This window comes from Rhincodon typus, chromosome 19, assembly GCF_021869965.1.
Source record: "Rhincodon typus isolate 14 chromosome 19, sRhiTyp1.1, whole genome shotgun sequence".
NCBI lineage: Eukaryota > Metazoa > Chordata > Chondrichthyes > Orectolobiformes > Rhincodontidae > Rhincodon > Rhincodon typus.
Genome location: NC_063350.1, coordinates 35,860,946 through 35,887,029, shown reverse-complemented (window position 1 = coordinate 35,887,029; position 26,084 = coordinate 35,860,946). Strand labels below are relative to the sequence as shown.

The 26,084-nt window shown below is 37.7% G+C and overlaps 1 protein-coding gene across 1 annotated transcript in view; it reads right to left on the bottom strand.

Annotated features, from left to right (window-relative positions):
- Positions 1–21,426, bottom strand: part of LOC109919927 (sodium- and chloride-dependent neutral and basic amino acid transporter B(0+)-like) — a 42,502-nt gene extending 21,076 nt beyond the window's left edge. The window contains exons 1-7 of the mRNA XM_020519962.2: positions 21,381–21,426; positions 16,700–16,867; positions 11,158–11,272; positions 9,183–9,315; positions 7,184–7,324; positions 5,908–6,136; positions 2,327–2,452 (exon numbers count right to left, since the gene is read on the bottom strand). Of these exons, the coding sequence (XP_020375551.2) occupies positions 2,327–2,452; positions 5,908–6,136; positions 7,184–7,324; positions 9,183–9,315; positions 11,158–11,272; positions 16,700–16,867; positions 21,381–21,426 (958 nt within the window). The remainder of the gene's footprint in view (positions 1–2,326; positions 2,453–5,907; positions 6,137–7,183; positions 7,325–9,182; positions 9,316–11,157; positions 11,273–16,699; positions 16,868–21,380) is intronic.
- Between the last annotated feature and the right edge of the window lie 4,658 nt (positions 21,427–26,084).

Below are 26,084 nucleotides of genomic sequence, written 5' to 3'. Positions count from 1 at the left end.
GGAGGCTGGTACAACATTTAAAAGGCATCTGGATGGGTACATGAATAGGAAGGATTTAGAGGGGCATTGACCAAATGCCGGCAAACAGGACTAGATTTATTTAGGATATCTGGGCGGCACGGATGAGTTGGACCAAAGGGTCTGTTTCCATGCTGTATATCTCTGTGTCTCAGGAATGTCCAGTTTGAGATGTTAGGGGAGGGGGTGAAACTTCGAAAGCAAAAGGTAAAGTCATCACGTACTTTTATTGTTTAAATCAAATTGCAATGCACTCTGGTTCAGTCCAAATATGTGTACAAAATAACAAATTGCAGCTATGAAGCACGTTTTTAAAATTGCCACTTTTTACAACTTAACCTGTAGAAATTCAAAGTGAACTTCATGAAAACCCTTACAAGGCCCATAGGGAAATGACTAATTAATCTCCTTATCGAGATTGTTGAGTGTGAGTTCCCTTGGTAACAGGAAATAGCCTGTCCAACTAGAACTCACAAACTGACCACTTGATAAAGCAGACCCACCCCCTCCAACTCCATTTTAATTTAGTCCCTTTCCTCTCTCCCTACCTCTCACTCATTTGTGATGGTTTGCATTGCTCATACCAGGCTTTGCTGTAAATAACTGATTGGCTACATTGGTGATTACTGGCTGTGGTTAATCATTTAAAACGAATGAAAAAAAGAGTCATGGTGATGGGAAAGTCGCTCAGTTGTGCATAACAGCACCTCAGAGTATATTAAAATAAAAAACAGGCCAACAGATAAAGAAAATAGAGCAGACCTACTGCCCTTAAATGCCTTCAGAGAGAGGTAGACACCGCGGGGGATACACAGTGTAATTTTCCCCTACAACTCCATTTTGATTTAGCCCCTTCCTGCTCTCCCTCCTGCCCTCTCTCACTTTTGATGGTTTATGAAATAACTCCACAGAGGCTGGTATCCAATCACCAAGTTACCCTTTATTTAAGTGGGGAGAGTCCTCAACCCTGATCCAGATCCCTCAGAATCAGCACAGCAAACAGGATGTCTGACACTTCTGTTCTATCTGTCAGTCAGGGCTCCCTGACTGAACCAGCTTAACAGCCCCAATCAGGGAACTCATACTCTGTGAGGTCCATATGGCTGACCTTGTTACAATCACGACAGTTTGCGCTGCCCATAATAAGCTTTGCATATAAATTTCTCATTGGCTGCACCAGTGATTACTGGTGATGACTAATACTCTTAAAAAAAGTCATGGAGATTTGCTGGGAAAGCCATTTGTTTGTGTATGATGACATTTCCAGGTAAAAACAAAAATAATGCAAACCCCCAAACCATTCAGTTATGTAAAGGAGCACTTCTGAGTAGAGATAAAATTAAAAAAAACAAAGTAAAGCAGTCCAGAGGGTTTGCGTGGCACAGTCATAACTTCCCTAATACTAGGCCAGAAGGCCTGGGTTTGAGTCCTACCTGCTCCAATATGTTTTTTTCTTACTCATGGGATGACTGCGTTGTCGGCTGGCCAGCATTTATTCCCCATTCCTAGTTGCCATTGAGAATGTGGTGGCGAGCTGCCTTCTTGAACCTCTACAGTACACATGCTGTAGGTTAACTCACGCTGCCCTTAGGGAGGGATTTCCAGGATTTTGACCCAGCGATAGGAAAGGAACAGTGATATATTTCCAACTCAGGAAGGTGAGTATGTGCATGCCGATCAAAGCACTGAAGTGGAATTTAGAGGTTGCTGTGTTCCAGCTGGCTTCTTAACTTTGAACTGCTCTGCTTTTGACCCCCACCACCCACACTCAAATCCATATGCTCCAAGATGTTAACATTCATCCTTATAGCTCCAGTTCTCTGGAAATGTATTGCCTGATCCCTCTGCTGTGCCTCCTTTCTCCCTTTTATTTCAACAATCTCTACTTTCTCTTCACCATGCATTTATTGCTCAAATATAATCCACCCCATTCTCTACACCCTGTTGATTCCTTCTCACAGTTATCATGTTTTCCATAAATATGAAGTGCTTTCAGACATCTTTCTGTGATTGACATGTTTACAGTTTGTTATGATATTTCTCAAATTGACCAATTTCCCAGTATACGCTATGCAATTGTTCTTTCAGATTTTATGTTCAATATTGAGATAAATCTATTTCCAATTGCATAAAATTTAGCATAACAATTTTAATGGGAGGAAAATACATTTTAACATTTGACGATAAATAAAGGCAAGACATGCTGTAAAAAGATTATTTAAGTTAAAAAATCACAAAACTGGATTATATAGTTTCCTTTCATAAAGATTGAAACAGGTAGACCAAAATGAAATGTTACTTTTCTTACCCATCATTGCAAACTGACTGTCAATTCCCAGCGTGAAAAGCATTAAGAAAAATATTACGGACCACAGTGATGATACTGGCAGGAGTCCAAGTGCTTCTGGGTTGGCAATAAAAACCAAACCTAAACCTAAACCATAAACAAAATGATATGGACTCATTAACAATACTTAGGGGGAGAAAGATGTAAACTGTTATTTATTTAAAACAGAAATCATAAGTGATATTTGCAACATCCAAGGGCCAGAGGCTATTTCCAAAAGAAGAGAAACTGGCCACCTTCCATGACATTTACTGACATTACCATCATTGAGTTTCCTACTGTCAATATCCTAGGGGTTGATTCTAACCAGCAAGTTAACTAAATAAGCCTTTAGAAACTGGCTACAAGAGCACGTCAGAGGCTAGGAATTCTGTGGCAAATAATTCATTTCTTGTCTTCCCCTCACCCGAAATATTGTTCACCATCAACAAGTCAGGATTGTAGTGAAGTACTATCCATTTGCCTAGATGAGAATATCTTCAATAAAATTCAAAAAGCTCAACATTTTCAAAGGCAAAGCAGCCTGCTTGATCAGCATCATATCGAACAATTTGAACATTCAATCCTTCACTATCACTGTAGAAATATGACAGTAGAGTGCAGTATCTGTACAATGCACTGTAGCAACTTGTCAAACCTCTTTTGACAACAGTTTCCAAAACCACTAGCTTTATCACACAAAAGAACAAGGTAAAATATGAATGGGAACATCACCACTCCACAAGTACCCCTCTAAGTCACTCACAAACCTGACTTGGAACTAACTTTCTTTCACTGGGTCCGAAAGCTGGAGTACTCTCCCAAAAAGTCGTGTCGATGCACTACACTATATGGGCTTTAGGGTTTAAGAAGGCAGTTCAAGCGCAATTATGCGCAATTTTGGGTGGAAAGTAAAAACTGATGCTTATATCTGTTGAAAGAATAAAAATAAACACCAATGCCCTTGCAATTTGTACCATTACTTTTCTTAGCGTACTTGGATATACCTCTTCTAGTCGTATGGACTAATCAAAGTTAAGTGCAGCTAACCTAGCCCATACCTCATATTAATAATTTTCTTTTTATCTCATCCAGTATCCTAACTTCACCCTTTTTTACTGAAAGACAGATGCAAAGTACCCATTTCTTTTTATATACACAATTTTTTCAAGCTTCATCTTACTTTCTCTTTCAACATCTAGTGAACTCTGGATTTTTGTCCCTTAAATGAATCTATCTTAACTGTACCAGAACTATTTCCATTGTTCCTTTGTAATTTTGTTTCAAGACTTTCAACTGTAATTTACCAGAGCTAGATCTGCCCTCACTTTAATGATGTTTACCCTCCTTCAATTGCATATTCTTATTCCACCTGCTCCTTTTTCTTTTCCAAAGCTAACCTAATCCTTTAATATCATGGTAATTCATCACTCATATATTTCCCCACTACCACCTGATCCACTTTGACCTACTTTAGTCCCTGGGCATCAGATCCAGCAATGTCTCCTTACTCACTAAACATAGAAATAAAGGAGCAAGAGTAGGTCATTTAGGCCTTACAGCCTGCTCCAACATTCTAGATCATCGCTGATCTATCCTAATGCCATACTCCTAAACTATCTGAAAATCTCTTAGCAATATTACTAAATCAAAATCTATCAATCTGCATCTTGAATTGACTTGATGTCTAAGCTTCCACAGCCCTCTTAGGGTTGAGAATTCCAAATATTCACCACTGTGTAAGCGAAGAACATCCTCCTCATCTTAATCCTAAATGGCTTGCCCTTTATTCTCAGACTGTGATTCTCAGACTCCGCTTCCAGATCCCACAGTCAGGAGAAACATAATTCCTGCATCAACTTTGTCTACCTCCAAGAATTTTGCCACTTTCTATACGACTGTTTCTCATTCTTCTAAATTCTAGAGAATGCAGACACAGTCCCCTCAGTCTCTTATCATAGGACAAACCCAGAAATCAGTTTGATGAACCTTTACTGCGCTTGTTCTATGACAAATATATCCTTCTTCAGGCAAACTGCACACAATATGCCAAGTCTGGCCTCATTATAATGTTTGATACAACTCAAGAAAGACTTCTTTGCTCTTGTATTAAAATCCTCATGTGATAAAAGCTAACATGCAATTTGCCTTCCAAATTGTTTGTTGCACCTGCATGATAGTTTTCAATGACTTAAGAACAAAGATATCAAGGTCACTTTGGAGATAACACTTTTCAATCTCCTTCCATCCATGAAAGGCTCCTGCACCTTTGTTTCCCCTACTAAAGTGGATGGCCTTAAAGTTAACAGATTAAATTCACAACTTACATATCAAACAAGCTTTGCATCATTCGCAAACTTGGATTCATTTCAGTTGGCCCCCAATCTAAATAATTGAATAGACTGTGAAGATCTGAGGCCCAAGCACTGATCCTTGTGGTATCCTACTGGTCAGAGCTTACCAACCCAAGAATGACTCACTTATTCCTTATCTCTACTTTTTGTCTGTTAACCAATCCTCAATTTGTGATAGTATACTCTAATCTGTCCAATTTCAAGTTTATTTACTAATCTCCTGGAGAACTTTATCAAAAGCTTTCTGAAAATCCAAAACATCACAATCACTAATTCTCCCTTATTGGCCCTGCAAGTCACATCCTCAAAATGGTCTATTAGGTTTCTCAAACATGATTTGTACTTTTTTTTTGGCCCCTGGCCCTTCCGTACTCTGACAAAAATGAGTCCAGGAATTCCACAGTGACTTGCATACAAATCCACAAGACCAGTCATGGATGATCTGCTTCACAGAGCAGGTTAACGTGTCAACATCTGTGAAGACACTAGCTATAATGAGCGTCTGCTTATTTTTCTGTTTCTGGCTGGATTTCCACAGGTACAAGATATTATTGGCCCCACACATATAGCAACTGTGCACACCTCCACATCAACCGGTGACAACTACAGACCAGAGTAAAACAGAAAATGCTGGAAAAACACAGACATCCAACTGGCATCCATGAAGAGGGAAACAAAGTTAACCTTTCAAGATAAGATTTTTTTGTCAGAACTTTATTTCTCTTTATTTTCAACTGATACTGCTGAACCCACTCAGTACGTTTGGCATCTGCAGTAGTTGCTTTCAAACCACAAGGTATTCCATTCGATTAAAGCTCAATTGGCATGCAAACCAAAGAAAAGTTTTATCTAGTTGTGCAACAGATTGTTCATGAGTAATCAGAATGATATCATAACGTAAAAATCCATGTTCCCTGGCTTCTTTGGGTCTACAAATAAATTTGAAAGGTGGCTTCTGTTACAACAGTAGGTTGGAACCTTGAAACACTGCGAATTTTAAGCCCTTCATTCCAAAATATTTTTTTTTTCAAAACTGTTACAAACACAAATGCAGGAGTAACTTCAGTGGTTGGCTTGCAAAAATTCTGTATGGGACGGATGAACACCTTCCACACCTTCGCTGGAGTTATGGTGGTCAAGTTAGGGAATTCTTGCAGAAACCTTTCCCCGCTCCACTCCAATCCAGTATATTGAAACTAAAAAAGTTACCTGACTCCACAATTTCTTGAACAGGCTTATTCTGTACATAAGCCATGTGCCCAAGGATAGCAAAGGTGGCAAATCCAGCAAACAGACTTGTACCACAATTAACAAAAGAAATAATGACTGCATCTTTGTAACAATCATTGTTGAATCTGTTGTAAGATGATAATGCAGTTATAGCTCCGAAGGCCACGGAAATAGAATAGAATATTTGTGTTGCTGCATCTTTCCAAACCTGATGAATGCAAGATACAATAAATTAGAATTGAAACAACATAGACATGCTCTTCCCTGTATGTCAGGACAAATTATTTTAATACATAATTAACAAATAGATTAATAATGCAGCTCATTCATCCTGAATGGACTATTCCTAATCATTACTGTCTTTGCAAATAGTAAGATACTTCATCTCAGCCTTTCATTGTTATAAACGCTTAAGACAAAAAGCCTGGAAATTTCTTGCTTTCAGTATTGATTTATCTGTGGTTCACCTGCTTAACTGTAGTGGTTGCACAGGATTTTAATAATGTGAATAGCAGAGAAATAAAAGGGTTGTTGTGGTTCGGCAGTAGCATCCCCATCTCTAAGCCAGGAGGCCTAGGTTCAGGTTCCACCTGTTTCAGATGTATATAGTATGAGCAGTTTGATTAAAAATATCCTGCAGGGAAATTAAAGGACTCTTGCAAATTTACTGTCCTTACCTTACAATCCAAGAGACCTGAGTTCAAGTCCCACCTGCACCAACGGGGTGTGTCATAACATCCTTGAGCAGGTTGATTAGAAAACACCTGATAGATAAGTAAAGTTGGACACATGTACCGTTTACTTCCAGCCCCTGACTCTCTTCAGCTTTCTTTCCTGCACACTGCTTGGTATTTTGTACCCTAGTTTCTGCTCCTGTAACTTTCTCTGAAAGTTTCCAAACTTAAAAACACAAGCTACTATCAAACTTCAGACTCCATCAGTTCTCATCCCCAGTCTTTGGAATCAAACAAATCGTAAGATCAAATTTAACACTACATATGAAGTATTGCAGAACAGGTAATAAAACCATGAGCAACAAATCCACGCTAATGGAGAGAAGAGATCAGAAGGAAACATTACAACTAACTGAGACTAAAGGTGTGCTACAGATTAAAATGTAACTAAGGTAAATCAGATTGACTAAAATGTGAAGTTTGCAAGTTATATATGCAAAAATAGCTCAGAAAAATAACACAAAATGTATAATTGTTTCAAAAGTGTTGATGAAATCTACAGATGATTTTGATATGCCTACCTCAGCTTCAGCCAATTTTGAGAGATCTGACTGCTTTCCAAGATAGTACTCAATTCCATTCCGGGCACCCTCCAGGGTAGCTCCTCGAATTATTAGCATAAATATAAGCAGATAAGGGCATGTTGCGGTAAAATAAACGACCTAACCAAGAAAAATAAATTCTTAAGCTTCCTTACCACACCGTTGATCTAATAGGTTGTATAAGATTTACAATTTTGAAAAGCGAATAGAATTATATTTCGAGCTAATATAATTGTTATCAATGCACAGACGTTAAATAGAACACTTCTATAGAGTTGAAAAGTTTACATAATGTCAAGGCTTAGAACAGAAAATGAAACATTAAGCAAATTTATGCACATATTCAAAAGACTATTTTAACAATTAACAAATCAGATTCAATGGGCCAAGTATAACAATCATATATCCAGTCTTTAAACCAATGACTTAAAATCAGGAGTTCATGTCAAATGGAGTCCTTTGTCACTTTCATTGGTTCATGATAAACATAGACATGTTTTACCTAACAACATGAGATCACACCAATATGGCTCGTTACTCCATTTGGATTTTCAAGTCCCCTTAAGCCTATGGTAACTCATTATTCCCCATTTAGTATTACCTATGCAGTATGAGACTACATCTAATGGTGTTTCAGTAGTAACTAAGCTTCTATTAGCATAAGCAAAAGTTCTGTAATTCTGCAATTCTAAAGAAGAGTCATATTAGACTCAAAACATTATCTCTATGTTTCTCCATAGATGTTGCCAGATTGGCTGAGTTTCTCCAGTATTCTCTGTTCTTGTAAACAAAGATTTATTGGGCATCACACGACACTATTACGAGCGCAGTGTTTTCCAAAATAAGAAGGTTTTGTTCATAAATGCATGAAGACTAACTTTCAAATTGAGGTGGGCAAGGGGCACAGGTCATCCTGGCATCAACAGCAGGTGCCCACGGTCACTGGCCAAGAGGGGATTGACACAGCAGAGACAGCCAGTGCTTAAAGTAATGTACACTAAAAGAGATAAGTGAGAAGATAAGTGTATGAGCAAGGGTGCAGGAACGAGCCATCATCTTCATGACAGAAGACCAACAGGTCCCTTGCATCAGCCCAAGTGATGAACAAAGACGGCTCTCACCAAAAGACTGCAAGACATTTGAGAACACTGCCTCTACTCCTCTATTTTACAGAATGATTTTGGGATCAATGGGACATTCTCAATTGTCAGGGTCGTGTACTTTATTTACCCAATTAGCTAAGGTATGTATCTAAACTGCTGTTTCTTAACTAACTCAACAAACAACTAGAGATTTGCTATAAATCGTCGACTGCCTATATTAGGTAACTGTGATTGTGAACCTCCAAAAAAGTTCTCCCAGCCATGAAACAGCTGTACCTTTTAGCACTTTATACAAAAACCACAAACTATAACATGATACAAGCCAGTGGCCTGGTCAAGAGAAAGAGAAGATAATCAAGATCCAAAAAAAATAGATAGTTTTGGCTTTCTTCATCATTGTCTCATACACACCACAGGCAGAGGAAACAGTTAGGGCAGAATGCACTGCATTTGAAAATTGCCAGCAGTTATTTTGTTTTAAATATAATCTCTCATGGGATGTTGGAATCACTGGCTAGGTGCCTTTCCAGACTCGTCAATACAGATCCCTTAAGTCTGATCACACCAAGCACCTGACTGACTGACTAGGGGTCTAACAGCATAACATCAGGAAATGAGAGATTTATAAGAAAACATATGGAAAGAAATTGAGAAGAGAGTTATAGACATTCAGAGGTAATAAACATTAGGTGGACAGGAGAGTACAATAAGTCAGGGAGGAAGGCAAAGGACTGGAGAACGACAGATAGAGTGAGACAGAAATCTTAAAGATACAGAACGAAACGGAACAGTTTTATCAATAAATTAGACATATTGGTGCAAGAATCTACACCTTCTTCGCAAAATTCTAATTCTGTTTTGCTAAATACATTTACCTTTGCTGAAGATCTGATTCCTTGACATAGCGCCACCACAGTTATCAACCAAGCCAGAAGGAAGCAGAGGGCTAAATACCAGACTATCCCACCGGTCTCATCAACTGAATTTGTACGTCGCAAAACTGCTTTACTAAGTAAAATGACAAACATCCAACTGTAAGGATATTGCCCATTACACATTTTCTAGCAAATATAAAGGCTTTGTGTTTGAAAGATAATTGCTTTTTTTTTAGATTTGTTCTTTTTATTCTTTTCTGATATTTGGGTGTTGCTGACCACTCATAATTACAGTTACACTGAGTAGCACACTACACAATTTCAAAGGGCAGTTAAAAGTCAACCACATTGATCTGTGTCTGCAGTCACATTAGAATAGACTGGGTAAGGATGGCAAATTTCATTTCCTCAAGGACATCAGAATGTGAGCTGGATTTTTGCAACATCAATTATTGTTTCATGTTCACCATTACAGAGACCTTTATGATCACAATTTATGAACTGAATTTCCATTTCATCATTTATCATTGTAGCATCTAAACTATTGCCGCTAGAGCGTTAGCCTAGGCCACCGAATTACTAGTCCAGTGCTATTTCAACTATGTCAACATTTCCCCTTGAATGTAATGTAATTGTTGTAAAATTAGCATAAGTTTGATTCTTGTTATTTAAAGAAAACCTTACATTTAACACATTAATATTGTTACTTCTATAAAACATGCCTGAATATAATACTATCATCACTCAAACCCCTCCTTCCTCTTTCCGATCTAAAAATCTCATAAATTACTCACCAAACAAACAGATTCCTAGCAAATTTTGGTTTAATTCCTTATAAAGGTTTTAATTAGTCTAAAGTTTGGCACTTTCTCTCATAATGCTCATGAAAGCAGCAGGTGAATTACTTTGAAAATGTTTCTTAGAGGAGCATTTTTTGATAGAGTTATCAAGTATTTTTAAACAGTAGAAATCACAATCAATTTGCTAATTTACATCTGTAAAATTGGTGGGCAACATAGTTCTGTCCAAATCACCCAATCCTTACTATTCTATCAATACAATATATTGACATAGAAATAAAGAAATGAAGCACATGTTCATTTTATTGTTTTGATTTTCAAATGCACTAATAATGAGACTTCTTTAAAACAAGATGAAAATTTGAAATGTAAAGTTGCACCATTCATAGGGGTTATATTTCTCAAAAACCTCAAATAATTAATCTGCAAAAGATAGAATGCAAATTTGCACAATGTGATGCATGCACAGTCTGCATACTTTCTACTTAAAGGAATGTTTCTGTTTTTCCTTTTTTAAAACCACAGATAGCAAAGACTGGACTCACAGATGAAATGGTATACAGTAACATTGGCATGAATAGGCAAGTTCACAAAAGATGGACAGGCAAACAGGACTTCACTCAGCAAAAGTTTTGCTGTATGAGTACAAAATTTTTTATTCAAAATATTTATTCAAAACCACTCTTTATTTTAACATTATTTCTTATTCATTCATGGGCTGAGGGTGTCGCTTCAGACTAGCATTTATTGTCCATCTCTAATTGCCCAAAGGGTAGTTAAGAGTCAACTACATTGCTGTGAGTCTGGAGTCAAATGTAGGATAGACCATGTGAGAATGGCAGTTTCCTTCCCTAAAGGACAGGAGTGAACCTGGTGGATTTTTCAAACAATCGATAATGCATTCAGGGTCATCATTAGACTCTTAATTCCACCATCTACTGTGGTGGGATTCAAACCCGGGTACCCAAAGCACTACACAAGCTTCTGGATTAACAGTCCTGTGATAATACCTCTAGGGTGTTGCCTCCACTTTTGCAATTAAAGTTTCATTACATTAAGTCATTTTGTTAGAGTTGTTTAAACGAAACCTTAAAAATTATTAAACAGCATATTAATTTTCTTAAGTCGCAAAAAAATGAAATTTCTCAATGCAGGTACTGAGCCATTTTACTTACACCCAGTATTGTTCACTCGAGCTTTGAGTTATGTAGATTTGAGTGTCATTTGTGCAAATTTCACCACGTTGTACTTGAATAGTTTCATTAGCCTGTGTAAAATTGCAGGGAAGATCTGTAGTAGGTATGATAAATAAATTTTATTTTATGTTATAATTAGTTAAAATGTTTAATTTAGCTTGATTATCGCTAAAAAAACCATATTTTGTCAAGCTTTTCAACTTAAGAAGAATTCTCAAGAATACCATTAAAAGGGAAAAACATTCATGTGTACCAGAAGTTATAGATATTGTTACAGGTTTCCTGCTCTTTGTGCATATATAATGCTTGGTTCAACTCAACTAAAAGTTGACAGCCATTTGCTTAATTTCTCTGAGAAATTCCCTAACCAATCAAAATCAATCTTCCTGGTTTGAAAGTTAAATAAATCCTGGCTTTTAACTGGCAATCATCATTATCTGCTGCACTCACTTGGCAGCACCTCTACCAATCAGGATCCAGTTGGCAACCAATCAGCAATCTCCTCTCTTACAGTATAGAACATTGGTATTACCCTTTATCAGTATTCTTGTGTATTGCCCTGATGATTAGAAAATGAAACGCTTTGATAAAATGTGTTTCTTTTGTCAATACGCAAGTTCTGTTTTACCAATTATCTTAATAAATTGCTTAACTTATATGAAGATTAGCCAATGCTAAAATAAGGTTTAATGTTTTCAAGCTTCCATCAATTAATTCTTCCCCTCCCTTTATTCCCAACTAGTGCTTCAGCTAACTTTGAATACCACATTGGAGTATTTTATATTCTCCAAAGAAGAAAGGCACCCTAGTTTTACACCCCATCTGCAAGATGCACCTCTAATAGTGCAGCATGCTGTCAGTACAGCATTGAATTAACAATGTGAATTATATGCTCAGGACTCTTAAGATGGCATTACAGACAAGATCCTCCAACTCAAATTATGTGAATATTAATAGAATTAAGGCTGATATCATCAGTAAAAAATGTATGTCCAATTTTCCATTTTCAACATCTTCTCTCCACAGATGTTGCCAGACCTGCCGAGCTTTTCCAGCAACTTCTGTAGATGCTGGAAATCAGAAGCTAAAACAGTTCTTTGGTTTTTCCAAATATCTCAAACTTGTTTTGTGTATTGATATGCCGGCCTTCACCATCAGGGAAGATATCAGTGGTGATAACTTATTATATATCATGATTGTTTTGCCACTAGAATAAAAAATATGGGTATCTAGACGTGTACAGATTAAATTTTCCACATTTGTAATATGTGTCATGTTGTAGATTTGCTGTTTCCTGTGCTGCTTTTCTACGTGTAATCCAATGATCTTATCATTTCCAGGTATTAAGTTGCAACGAGCCTGTTGAAAATAAGCTTATGCAGAACAAACCTTCCTTATGCACTATGAATTCTCAGAATATTCCAATCAATTGAAAATAGTATCAATTTAACCTCCACCTTCTCGGCATCTCACTTACATTGTATTAATTGTTTGGATCGACATGCAATCATGTACAAATGTCCTTTTTTGCCTACCTTAGTCAACCTTAATGCAGCATTTACATCCAAAGCATTAACACAAACAAGATTAAACTACACCCAGGGTGCAAAAGAGTGCCTAGCCATTGTCTGTGCCTGTGAACATTTTCATCAATGCTTACCTGGAAAAGACAATGTGACAGTGGAGTCTGATCACAAGCCACCTCAAAGCCTTTTCCTCAAATGCCAATCTGTTCTAATGAGTCATTAAAGAATGTTACTCCAGTTGTGGAGACCATCTGGATGTGACACACAAGCAAGGGAATGAGATGTACATTGCTGACATACTGTCAAAAGCAGCACTCCCAATGACAAATGTAGAGGGTGCAACAACAGAGTGCAAAATCTTCCAAATCTAACAATAAGCAGCAGCTAATCATACTCTGGAAGATGTCAATCCAGGATAAACATTGAATGCAAAAGATAAACAGTTTGCTCAAATCAAATGAACTACCCAACAAGCGATGCAAGAAATAGTGATGAAAGGATGGCACAAAAGCATCGAAGTCTCACTTTTGTCAGAACAGCATATTGGGTGAAAAGATAAATTGTCAGCACAAGGCGGCATATTGTACAAGGAAAATAGGATTAATGCCTCTAAGGAGCTGAAAGTAGTGATGGTAAACTCTATACATTCAAGCCACAAGGAACTGAGTCAAATCTAAGATAAATGATGTGCTCTCCTAGCCAAACATGAAGAATGAAATCAAGGACCACATTGGCCAGTGCAGGGCTTGTAATGAGTATCAAGCTGCGCGAGCCAGAGAACTGCTAATGACACATGATATCTGAGACAGACCATGGATGAAGCTATGAATAGACCTCTTCACACTGACAGGTCTGATTATTTGGTTGATGTAGTTTACTATTCTCACTATTGGGAGATGGACGCACTGACTCCAATGAACACCAGTGGGATTATGGAATGACTGAAAACAAACTTCAGACATTCCTAACATTGTGATGAGCAACAATGACCCTTAATTCACAAGTAAGTAATTAGGCTGCTTCATAAAGATTTTGGAAATTGAACACCACACGCCATCTCCTCAATATCCCCAGTCAAATGGAAAGACTGAGGCAGTAGTGAACATAACCAAACGAATCACAAGTAAGTCAAGCAAATCCAGTGCAGGTGTACATAAGGCAATTTTCGAGTGCAGAGACATAGATAGCGAAGGCATGGAAAGTAGTCCAGTACAAAAACTATTGCCACATGACATCTAAACTACCCCATCCAAAAGCAAAAAACATGACTGAAGACAGAAGTAGCAACAGGTGAGAGTGATGGGACAGAAAGCAAATATAATTCGACAAGAATATCAGAGTTGACCGGTAGAGAGACAAAATACCTTATATTCTTTCAACAAAAGTCAGCCAGAGTAACAATTAGAGCCTGCATGGAGTAGTTTTTACTTCAAATATACAGAACAGGAGTGAGTGTCCAGATACACTGTCACAACTGCAGCGTATATACACAACTGAAGAAGCTGTTCTTCAACTGCAAGTGGCTGAATCAGGAAAATATGAACTCACCATTCTGTACAACCCACAGATCAAACCAAGAGGGTCCACAACAACCCAACAACAGAAACTAAACAATAACAGATACAATGCAACATTAAATTACATGGCAATAACAGTCTTCCAGGGTAGAAACATCACACAGCTGAACAGTCAAAACTGTTAAGAGATCATTAAGTTTTAAAGAATTTGTATGCAGTGCACATACAGAGACTGATGAGAATAATGAACTGTCAATGCATGAGAACAGCCATATCTATCCTGGGTAAATTGACCAAATCAAAATGTCCATGATAATGCATTCTTTTTTGTATAAAAATGAGGAACATTTAGATTGAAATGAAAATATGTAAAAATGCCATTGTTTTGTGACCTGTACTATGAAGTACACACATCCTGCAATCACCTTACAGGCACTTCAATAAAGATTCCATTCTGACCAGACTATTGTCTTGCAAACACAGAACATTAACTATTACTGATGTACCTCTCAAGTACCTGTCTGGGTCCACTTGAGAGACAAAAGTTTCACTTTGGATAACGCAAAGAAATAAAAGCAAAATACTGGGGTTGCTGGAGAAGAAATCGTATCGGTCTCAAAATGTTAACTCTGTTTCTTTCTCCTCAGATGCTGCCAGATATATTCAGTTTCTTCAAAAACAAAATGTTAGTTTAACATGCCCATGATCATCAGATGTATTGGTAGAACAGTCAACATAAGATGTGCAATTCCTTTTGTTCAACCTCTTTCCAATTAGCTTTCTCTTTAGGCCATGACTGTAATTTCTCCAAAAGTTGAGACAGTTATTAATGCAGGAAGGCAAGAAATGCTCTTTGTTTGGCAGATAGCGTGGAGCAAACATTTGGGTCCATGAAATCCAGTTAAGAAAATAAATATCACATCAAACGATTTTTGGAATTATGTGTCCATGTATTAATCATTTATTAGATGCTGCAATTCTACCACTGATACGATTAATGCATTTAAGCATAATCTCCTTCAAATGCATCACTGTAATTAATTCCATAAAGCACATATCAAAGCATAAAAGGCTAAAAGAGATTTCAGGTTAGTTCTTCACGTAGTTCACTGTAAATATTGCAGAGAGGTCCCTATGACCCTGCATTTTATTTTTAAATTGAATCATTAAAAAGGTACATAGAACTAAAAGCTAATTATTCATAGATTTTATCTGCAAATTCCAACTCATTTCACCTGCCCTTATTTCTCCAGAAAAAAATACTTAGGCTCCTATTCAAAACTTATTGGATTAATTTGTTTCCTTTTGACATTAATAATCAAAATGGTTTATGATCCCTTAGTAGTAATAACATCAGTGGAATCTAGGTGTACAGGTCCACAGTTCCCCGAAAACAGCAACATGAGGGTGGCATGGTGGCTCAGTGGTTAGCACTGCTACCTCACTGTACTAGGGATCCAGGTACAATTCCAGCCTCAACTGACTGCGTGGAATTTGTACATTCTCTCCAAGTCTGTGTGGGTGCCCTGGTTTTTTCCCACAATCCAAAGATGTGCAGGTTAGGTGGATTGGCCAGGCTAAATCACCTATACCATGCAGGCTAGGCAGATTAGCCAATTAAATACAGGGTTATACGGTGGGTCTGTGTGGGATGCTCTTCAGAAGGTCAGTGTGGACTCAATGGGCCAAATGGCCTGTTTCCCCACTGGAGGGATTCTGTCGATAAGGTGGTCAAGAAAGCATATAGCACGCTTATCTTCACCAATCAGGAAAGTTATATTTCAGCTGTATTGAATTTTAGTTAGGTTACATTTACAATATTGCGTTCAGTTCTGGTCTTCATACTCCGAGGAAGATGTGGAAGTTTTGGAGTGGGTACAGAAATGGTTTACCAGGACATTGCCTGGTTTGGAGGTATTTACTACGAGGAGAGATTGGACAAACTTAGTTTGTTTTCAATTAAACATCAAAGGCTGAGGGGCAACCGAAAGAAGTTTACAAAATGATGAGAGGCACGGATACAATGGATAGTTGAGTCTACCCAGGGTCGAAACGTCAATTAGTAGGGGACATAGGTTTAAGGTAAACAGGGGGAAATTTAAAACAGATGTGAGAGACAAGTTTTTGTAAACAAAGTACCCTTTGTGCGTGGAATGCACTGCCAGAGGAGGTGGTGGAGGTGGATGCAAAAGCAATGTTTAAGGGATATCTTGACAGATACGTGAATAGGTGGGGAACAGAGGGACATGGATGTGGGCAGATGCATAAAGGATTTTAGTTTAAAAGGGTATCATGTGTTGGCACAGTTTTGGTGTGCCGAAGGGCCTGTTCCTATGCTGTACTGTTCTTTGCTCTTGTTTACTTATACCAATTATGGCCATTAGAACTATTACATTTTCTTCACTCAAACTGGGAAAAAGGTCATCTATTCAATTAGCAAATATTTTATTCAAATCAAAAAATATGTCATCAGAATACCTTTTAACTCATTGTTGCAGCTTTCATCAGCACCCCACGATTCAAAGCAGCCTGACCATGGCAAGGGATATTGGAAGGAAGCAATGAAATAGTACAAAATGTAGCCGATGATGCAGTTGTAGTAGAGGGCCACAAATGCTGACACAAAGACCATGGTGACACCCACACCTTAAAATGCACAGAGAAAAAGAAACTTAGGTTAGAAGTAATTTATTTGTTTGCACCAAATCTTTTCACACATATTTACTCAGTTAGAGAAATCAATTTTTCAGTTCAATGGAATTACTGTCATTTAATTTTTGTTTGCACAGTACCATTTTGTCAGTTTATCCAACTAATTATCCCTTGAACAAATAACTGCAAATCAATTTTTTTTTGTACAGCAAAACTGTATTAATTCTAACTGTTGGGTTTCAATAAGTAACTTCTACTGAAATATATCTTGATTATTCTTCTTTGTGACAAATTGGCTTGATGAGCTGTAGACACAGACAGTCACAAGGACTGTAGAACTCTGTCAACCATAAAAACCTGAATCAAATAAGGGGATAAATGGTCTCTTAAAATACCTAGTTTATAATATGTTCTGTAAGATAAGGAAAATAGTACAAGGTGGATGAGGGCGTGATATTGACAATATTAACTAACGACAGCAGCACATGGGAATAAGTGATTCAAAAAATCTACTACGTTAAAATTAGGAAGAGGAAAGATGAATGTCTCCAAAAGGCCATCAAATAGTGGGAACAAGTACATGTTCTGGTAAATTGCAGAAAGATGCAAGAGTATTAGCATAATGACAGTGGGGTCTTCATTTCTCCTTTAATATACTTGGAAGATAAACGTGTGGAAGGCCAAAAAGGAAGCACTGCTAAAGTACCGCCAACAAACAACTGCACCTCCCAGTCGCGAACCATTTCAACTCCCCCTCCCACTCCTTAGACGACATGTCCATCCTGGGCCTCCTGCATTGCCACAATGATGCCACCCAAAGGCTGCAGGAACAACAACTCATATTCCGCTTGGGAACCCTGCAGTCCAATGGTATCAATGTGGACTTCACAAGCTTCAAAATCTCCCCTCCCCCGATCGCATCCCAAAACCAGCCCAGTTTGGCCCCGCCTCCCTAACCTGTCCTTCCTCGCACCTATCCCCTCCTCCCACCTCAAGCCCCACCCTCAACTCCTACCTACCAGCCTCACCCCTTGACCTGTCCATCCTCTCTGGACTGACCTATCCCCCCCCAACTCCCCACCTACACTCACCTTTACTGGCTGCACCCCCGCCTCTTTGACCTGTCTGTCTCCTCTCCACCTATCTTCTCCTTTATCCATCTTCTATCCGCCTCCCCCTCTCTCCCTATTTATTTCAGAATCCCCTTCCCCTCCCCCATTTCTGAAGAAGGGTCTAGACCCGAAACGTCAGCTTTCCTGCTCCTCTGATGCTGCTTGGCCTGCTGTGTTCATCCAGCTCTACACCTGGTTATGTCAGATTCTCCATCATCTGCAGTTCCTACTATCTCTCTACCGCTAAATGTAAATCTGGGAATGAAGTAGTGTATGTTTCAGTGGGAAAGCAATTAGATAAAACTAATCAAATTCAGGTTTAGAATAGTCCTGAAAAAGGAGAAGGAACATTCAATTTTGAATGTACTTAATTAGAGAACAGTTGATGGCTAATTTCTGCAAGTCCAAAAGGGATCTGGCTCAGGTAGTTTGGAATAAAAATTGATAGGCATGTATTAGTTGCGTGGTTATGGCAGATAAAGTAGCAGAGTACTTATGTTACTGGACTAGTAATCCAGAGTCTAGGTTTAATAATCTTGAGATTATTGTATTTGAACCCACATAGCAAACTGCAAATTGAATTTAGTTAATTAAATACATTTGCAATTAAGAAGGTGTTATTAATGGACACTATGAAATCATCACCTTGGTGTAAAAATCCAAATGTTTTGTAAATGTGCTTTAACGAAGAAAGGAAATTTAACCTGTTTGGCTACATATGGTGCCAGAATCGCATCAATTTAGTTCACTGTCACTGCCCTCTGAAAAGGAAGAGCAATAAGGCAGTTCATTACCATTTTTGCAGTGCAATTCAGGAAGGAGATCAGGTGTTGCCTTCCCAGATATTGTGTCAATTATTGAGTGAATAAAAAAAGAACATGGGAGGTCTTCAATGTCACGGTTTGTGTATAGTCTAGATACCATAAGTGATGAAATCCAAAAAGAGAGCTTCCTAGATAATTAAATATTTAGAGGTTAAAGTCAATTAGAATTATGACTTATGGTACATGTCAGAAACTTGATTTAGAAGAGATCCAAACTGAATACAGGAGGACAGAGGAGAATTGGAGAAAGAAAATAAGTGGAATAATGAGTGTTCCTTTAGTGTCTAAGCTTTATAAAAAAAATCAAAATAGATTTGGTTTACTTGAAGATCTCTGGTGGGTTTATTTATAGCTAAACCAAACAGAGTAATCTCAAGATACATTGTTTGTCCAAGGTGCTACCGTGTATAAGGGCTGCATGCTCTGGTTGTATGACGACATCTAGTTACTTGGATTATCTGCATGTTGAGCTTCTTACAAGAATATCACTCCTAAAGTGAGGATACCATCTGCCCCTTTATCCCCAAAAATAGATCTTGTAATCTATAAGTGAAATTATGTAAACATGGGGTAATTGCAACAATATTTATGTAGAGATAGAGATAGTGATGTAAATTGTTAAGTACAGAGATAACGGAGTCAAGAATCATACAGTACAGAAACATACCTTTTGGTCCAACCAGTCCATGCCGAAAATAATCCCAAACCAAGTTAATCCCACCTGCCTGCTCCTGGCCCATACCCACCAAACCTTTCTTATCCAAGTACTTATCCAAATGTCTTTTAAAATTGTAACAGTACCCACATCTACCACTTCCTCAGGAAGTTCATTCCACACGCAAACCACCCTCGGTGTAAAGAAATCTGTCTCTTTTGTCTTTTTCAAATATTTCTCCTCTCACCTTAAAAATGTGCCCCCTCAGCTTGAAATCCCTCATCCGAGGGAAAAGACAACTACTGTTAACTCTACCTATACCCCTTATTATTTTATAAATTTCTATAAGATTGCCTCTCAACCTCCAGTGAAAATAGTCCAAGCCTATCCAGCCATTCTTCATGACTCAAACCTTCTACACCCGACAACATCCTAGTAAATCTCTTCTCAATCCTCTCCAGCTTAATAGTATCCTTCCAATAAGTGGATGACCAGAAGTGGACATAATGATAATGATAATAATAATAATGATAATGATTATAAAATTTACAAGTACAGAAACTTAAAAAAGTGAAGAAAAATATCATCTTGTTAGTTTAAAAGCAACATACCAGCATTTTTTCCTGGCTTCCATCTTAGCCAGCATTTCCCAACATCTCAGGGCATGCTCCACAGGAAATGACCACCTGCACCCACCATCCACAAAGGTGTCGGCAAAACATTAGCCTCACCATATCATCATGGCATATGTCAGACTCACTAATAACACAGTCCAGTGGTTTAGCACTGCGCTCTACAGCTCACTGAGCCCTTACTTTGTGAAGCTGTTGCCAGGCCATTTTGTGTTGAGACCGACACTTATCTCATGCATCAGAAAAGGGTGCATCTTGAGGCTCTTAGCTTTTTTTCCCTAGTGCTCAGCCAGTTTATGCTGCTCAGATGTTCACAGCACTGCTGCCTTTCCTTACCTTTTTACATAGACAGTAAGCTTATCATATTTACCAGCACGAACTAGTCAAGAAGATGGAAATGTTGATGTATGGTATGGTTCAATGTCAATGTCACACCTACAGCATGTGCCAGCAGGTTAGGCAAATATACTGCATGCATTTCAACCAAATGGTCTGAACGTTTAGGAGATGCAATCATTAGCCCAGTCAAGAAGAAATATGGTCAGTTATGTCCTTTCTCAGTCAAGAAAAGTGGTGAGTGTCCTGGATGTGTCAGTAGGAAGTGCAGATCGCAGGCCGTTCAGGGGAATAGGGTGGGTGAGAATCATTAAAAGGAAGATGCAGCACATAATATCGAGAGTGGTCAAGCATTAGCCTTGAAATTAATACTTAGCCAAATTTGGAGAAAATTCAGAAACAAAACAGAAGTTGCTGGAAAAATTCAGTCAGTCTGGCAGCTTCTGTGAAGAGAATTGAGAGTTAACGTTTCAGGTCCAGCGACCCTTCTCAGAATGGGAAAACTCAGGCCTTGCAGAAACAAATCCGTGACTAAGGTCAATTTATTTTCATTTATAGTAATAGATCATGAAGCTGACAGATTTTCATGATGACGTTGGTGTTCTGTGCATCATGATGGCTGGTGGCTCTGGCATGGATTGCACGCCCTCACCAACTTTTCAATATCACCATTGATCCCTGGTCTTAGATAATAGTGTATGCCAGTCATCCAAGGCTGACTGGACAGCACAGGTACTTAGTTTTCCTTTAAAACTAACCCCTTCTTCAGATACCAAGTTCATCCCTGCAGGGCAAAAGCATCTCAGTGTCTGGCACCTCTTCTATCACATCAGGCCACACCTCAATAATACCTTTCCACAGTGCCTTTTGTTGTAGGTTGTTACAGTTTCTGATTGAAGTTTGTCACAGTCAATAGACCACAGTGCAATAGATCAATTTTGAACGCACCTTTCAAATCCATTAGATCCAATGGAACATCTGCATCATTGTTCATAGTTGGCAACTTGCTTTGTGTATCTGAGGTCTATGTAGTGATGCCATCTGGTAGTGCCATTGCCTTCCACATCATTCACCTCACACTTAAACTTTGTCTGCATGTGGACACTGTGCTTAATGGCCAAGTGACAGAACTGCATATTCTCTGAGATCCAATATGGCATCAACCTTGAACTTTCATATGGCATCAAACCTGTCAGAGTACAATTGTTGTAAATGCTGAATTAACTCTATGCGAGCATTCTCATTCTCTTCTGCTGCCATGGATATCTTGGGGATTTGATGAATACTCACAGTATTGAGAACCATAGACGCTGACAGCACTGCAATTTCTGGTCTGTTTATGTCTGCCAAGTAAATACTTGCTGTTTCTATGCTAAATTGGCATAGCCTCTGTGTTAACATTTAGTAACCAGCAATCCGTCCTTTTTTTTAACCAGGCATATGGGCATCTGACGTCCATTCGTGGCAGAGATTTCCAGAATGAGAAGTCAGTGTTGTAATCAGTGTGCTGACTCTGATCACCACATGTGGAACGGCTGATCACGTGTGCAGCCATGCAGCAGAGAGTGAACATTGTTAGCAATATAGTATTACTGTCTGAAAAACTGAACCCTGTTGCGTTAAAATAAAGCTTTGATTTTTTGTTCTGTGGACGTAATTTGACTTTTGATTTAGAAAGCTCAAAGCTTGAACTCATGGAGTTCAAAATAGCCTTTCCAAGAAAGCATCTGATTTGAGATAAATGACTTGCAAGCTGCCTGGGGAAATAATTGCTCAACCATTTTCAAAGTTGATTCACTATGCATACAGACAAATGGTGGGGACTACAGCAAATTGAGTTCAGAAGAAAAGTTCTGTTCCAGCAGAAAGGTAGCTTGTAGTTTGTGGAAGTCTTCAGGCTATCAGAGCTGGAAAGAAATTTTAAACTATCTTTAGTGTTACAGCGAGAAAATTCAGTCATACAAGGTGTAGCTTGTGTGTTTAAGAGAGTAACAGAGAGTATCTCATTGGGGGAATGTAATGCAGGGAAGTGCTCGTGGCCTTGGGTCAGCTGATCAAAAAAAAGGTGCCATTTGGAGAATACTTCACTAAAGCTGGGTGTCTGTAAATGATATTGCTCAGAGTAAGGGTTGAATCTTTCTTTTTCCTGTTTATGAGTTGCCTCACAAGGTAAGTGAACATGATGTAGGGGGTGACATATTAGTATGGATAAATAATTAGGTGGCCACCAGCAAACATAGAGAGTAGGGATAAATGCATCTTTTTCAGGTTGGCAAACTGTAACTAATGGAGTGCCACAAGTGTTCAGTGTGGGGGCCTCAACTATTTAAGATATCACTCAAATTTGGCAGGTCAAGTATAATATGGGAAAATGAAAACTTGTCTACTTTGGCAGAAAGAACAGAAAGCAGTATATTTTTGAAAGAAAGAGATTACAGAATCTGATGCTTCAGAATGATCTGAGTACCCTGATACAGGAATTACAAAAAAAAATGCAATTGATTAGGAAGGTACATTGAATATTAGGGAATACGAAAGGTGAGCAGTTTTAGTGTAGCTGTACACTGCATTGGTAAAACTGCACCTGGAGCACTATGTACAATTTTTATCCCTTTATTTGGAAAAAAAAGATAGAATATTATTAGAAACAGTTCATTAGGGGTTTGTTTGACTCATTCCTGGGATTAATGGCTGAACTTAAGAAAGATTGAAAAGCTTGGGCCTATATATATAGGTAGAATGAGAGGTGATCTGTGCACGTTCTTGAGGGTACTTAATAGGATCTTAATAGTTAATGATTAATACTTAATCAAAGATATCAAGGGTTTTGGAGGATAAATAGACAATAACCAGATCAGGCAGGATCTTACTGAGTAGTGAAGTAGGCTTGAAGAGACAGATGGTCTTCTCCTGCTCCTACTGTCCCTAACCAGAGAGCACAGATTTAACATGATCGGCAAAAGAATCAGAAATAACAAAGGAAGAAAAATTACAAAGCACGTTATAATGGTCCACAATACAATGACACTCTCAAAAGGAATCAAATAACTCTTTCAAAAAGCACAATGAGTTTTTTTTTGGCAAGAAGAGAAAAAGGCTAGATCAGCTGAATGGTATCCTCCTTCCATGCTGTACTTTCTAAGGTTATCTGACAATGACAAAAGCTTTGGTCCAAAGTGCTGTACTATGGGCGAGGAAAAAATGGACAAAAGAAGGTTACTGAATAGATTGTATTCAATCAGTGAATGAAGAACTAAGACTACAAAGCTGAAACAAAAAATAAATCTCTGTACATAGGACTATAATTTTAAGTCATTCTGCAGTAAACTAACTAATCAATGTGATGCGTATGATAACCAGCAAACAATCATTCCACTAACAATACTATTTTGGCTGGTCTTCTGTTTAATTTATAGGACCACTGACAAAGATGTAGGACATAACACAGAAACTCAGCCATTTTTCTGAACTTTCACTGTGAAAACTATGGACCAACAAGGGAAGAGATCTGACAGAAGTTCAATAGATGGATTGCAATGCACAGACCTATTTACATACCCTGCTTGCACAGCAAGAATCTAATAACATTGAATTGACTTCATACAGAACATATTACACTTATACAAGCAGTAACACAGTTTAAATGTTCTGATAACAATATTGCTACAACCGAACTAAGAGTATCCATAGAAAGCATTGCGTTCATTTTTTGAAAAATGTCATGAAAATGTTCAGCATGAAAATATATATTTGCCGCTGTTTTGTATTTCAGTTTGTGGACAATATTTCATTATATTTAACAATAACAGTAAAACAAAATATTGAAATTTTAAGACAAATTGAAATCACCAGATGTTTCCTTTCTACATTGTTAACCATCCTTAGAATCACCCTTTCTCCAAAAAGTAGAGCAAAAGTAAACACTTAAAAAGAGTTGCTGTTGCTTTTTAAAACCCAGTTAAAGACGTGTTGCAGAAAACTGTGCAGTTTTCTACTGGATAGACTCAAAACTATCACAGATAATTAACGCAGGCCAGAATTGAAGTTAACAGAAATATAGGGGAATTAAACTCTTAGCATCTTAGTGCAACTGTTACGTTATGCAATTTAAATCCATCCTTCTTTCAGGGATTTTTATTGGACAAAGCAACCAGCCTACTAACCATCATTTGATTTTGGATAGAACTAACACTCTGCATTCAGCAGCAGTTTACTCAGCTCACCACACTTCCCTTAGGGGCATCTCAAATAATTGGCAGTAAATTGTTCAAAAATCCTCATGCTATTATAGCATAGGAGGGAAAAAAAGGCTTCCACTTGAATATTTAAATAGATCACAACAAAGAGCTAACAAAGTAATATCTACCTTTAATTTTCAATACACTGTATGTTAACTTGAAATGAACTTCTGATCTTTTTATCAGCAATTTAAAAATTAGGATGTTCATCCAGCATGCAAGGGCAAATACTTCAGTTTTATTGGCATAAATCCATAAATAAATGTTTCAAAATCAAGAAATTATCACAGTTTTAAATATAGTTGTACACATTCATTGCTGAATTTAAATTTCCTCCAGTTTCCTGCAATGCAGAGATGGATCCCTGTCGTTATCTGTTGCTGAAGATGCTATGTTCTTGTTACCCAACTGAACATATACAATAAAAACTATTTCAGATGATGCCTGATTAATTTTATTTGCAAAAAAAAGACAAAGAATTTTTGTATGTATTCAGCAGGAAATCTAATTAGCACTTCCAATTGTTCATATTGAAGTAACTTTTAAATAGTAAAAGTTAACACACAATTTACAATGATAAAATGTGGCATGTTGCTACATAAGACCAACCTTGTAGGATTGGCACAGCTTTCCACACTAAAACTGGTCCCAAGCTGGAAAACTGTCCAAGTGAACACTCCAAGAAAAAAACTGGCATTCCTGTGAATGCCAGCATGGCTACATAAGGAACAAGAAAAGCACCTATACAATCAATTAAAAAAAATGAACCAGATCAGACAGATAGTGTGAATAGGTTTACTATTTTACTTTAAAATATAGACTAGAGGTATCATCTCTATGTTAAACATGAATATATTCCTGTCAATACAACAGTACAAATCAAATTCAACATAAAGATGATGCTTCATACAATTTTTAGTCAATGAAAGACAAGCGCAAGCAATTTGTTGTCCTGTACCGTTACGGGTTTTCAAATTTTAAGTCCGTTTTTTTTTGCATGACATCTTTGCACTTAAATGTTTTTAAAAGAATTGCTAACATCCATAAAAATGGTCTACTTCATTAATTCAAGTAATCTACATAAAATTAAGTATGTAGTTGTGTTAAAAAATAAAAAAAACTCAGAAATGGCATTAAACATAATTTCAAAACTAAAAGCAATTTCAATGAGCTTTAAGTATGTCAGTACAAAGTTTATAGTAACACTTTCTTTCATAATAAAAATCACTATTATTTCAGTTATCAGTACATATTAAAAACCCAGGTAATCTGCACAGTACAGTTGAATGTTAAAAATGTAACACTGTTTAATACTGGTGACAAAATTAACATCAATCCTATTGATTTTACCCTGTCTACATTCTGCTTAAATTCTACACATTGAGGCATTCAAGAATTTAAAGCTGCTTTTGAA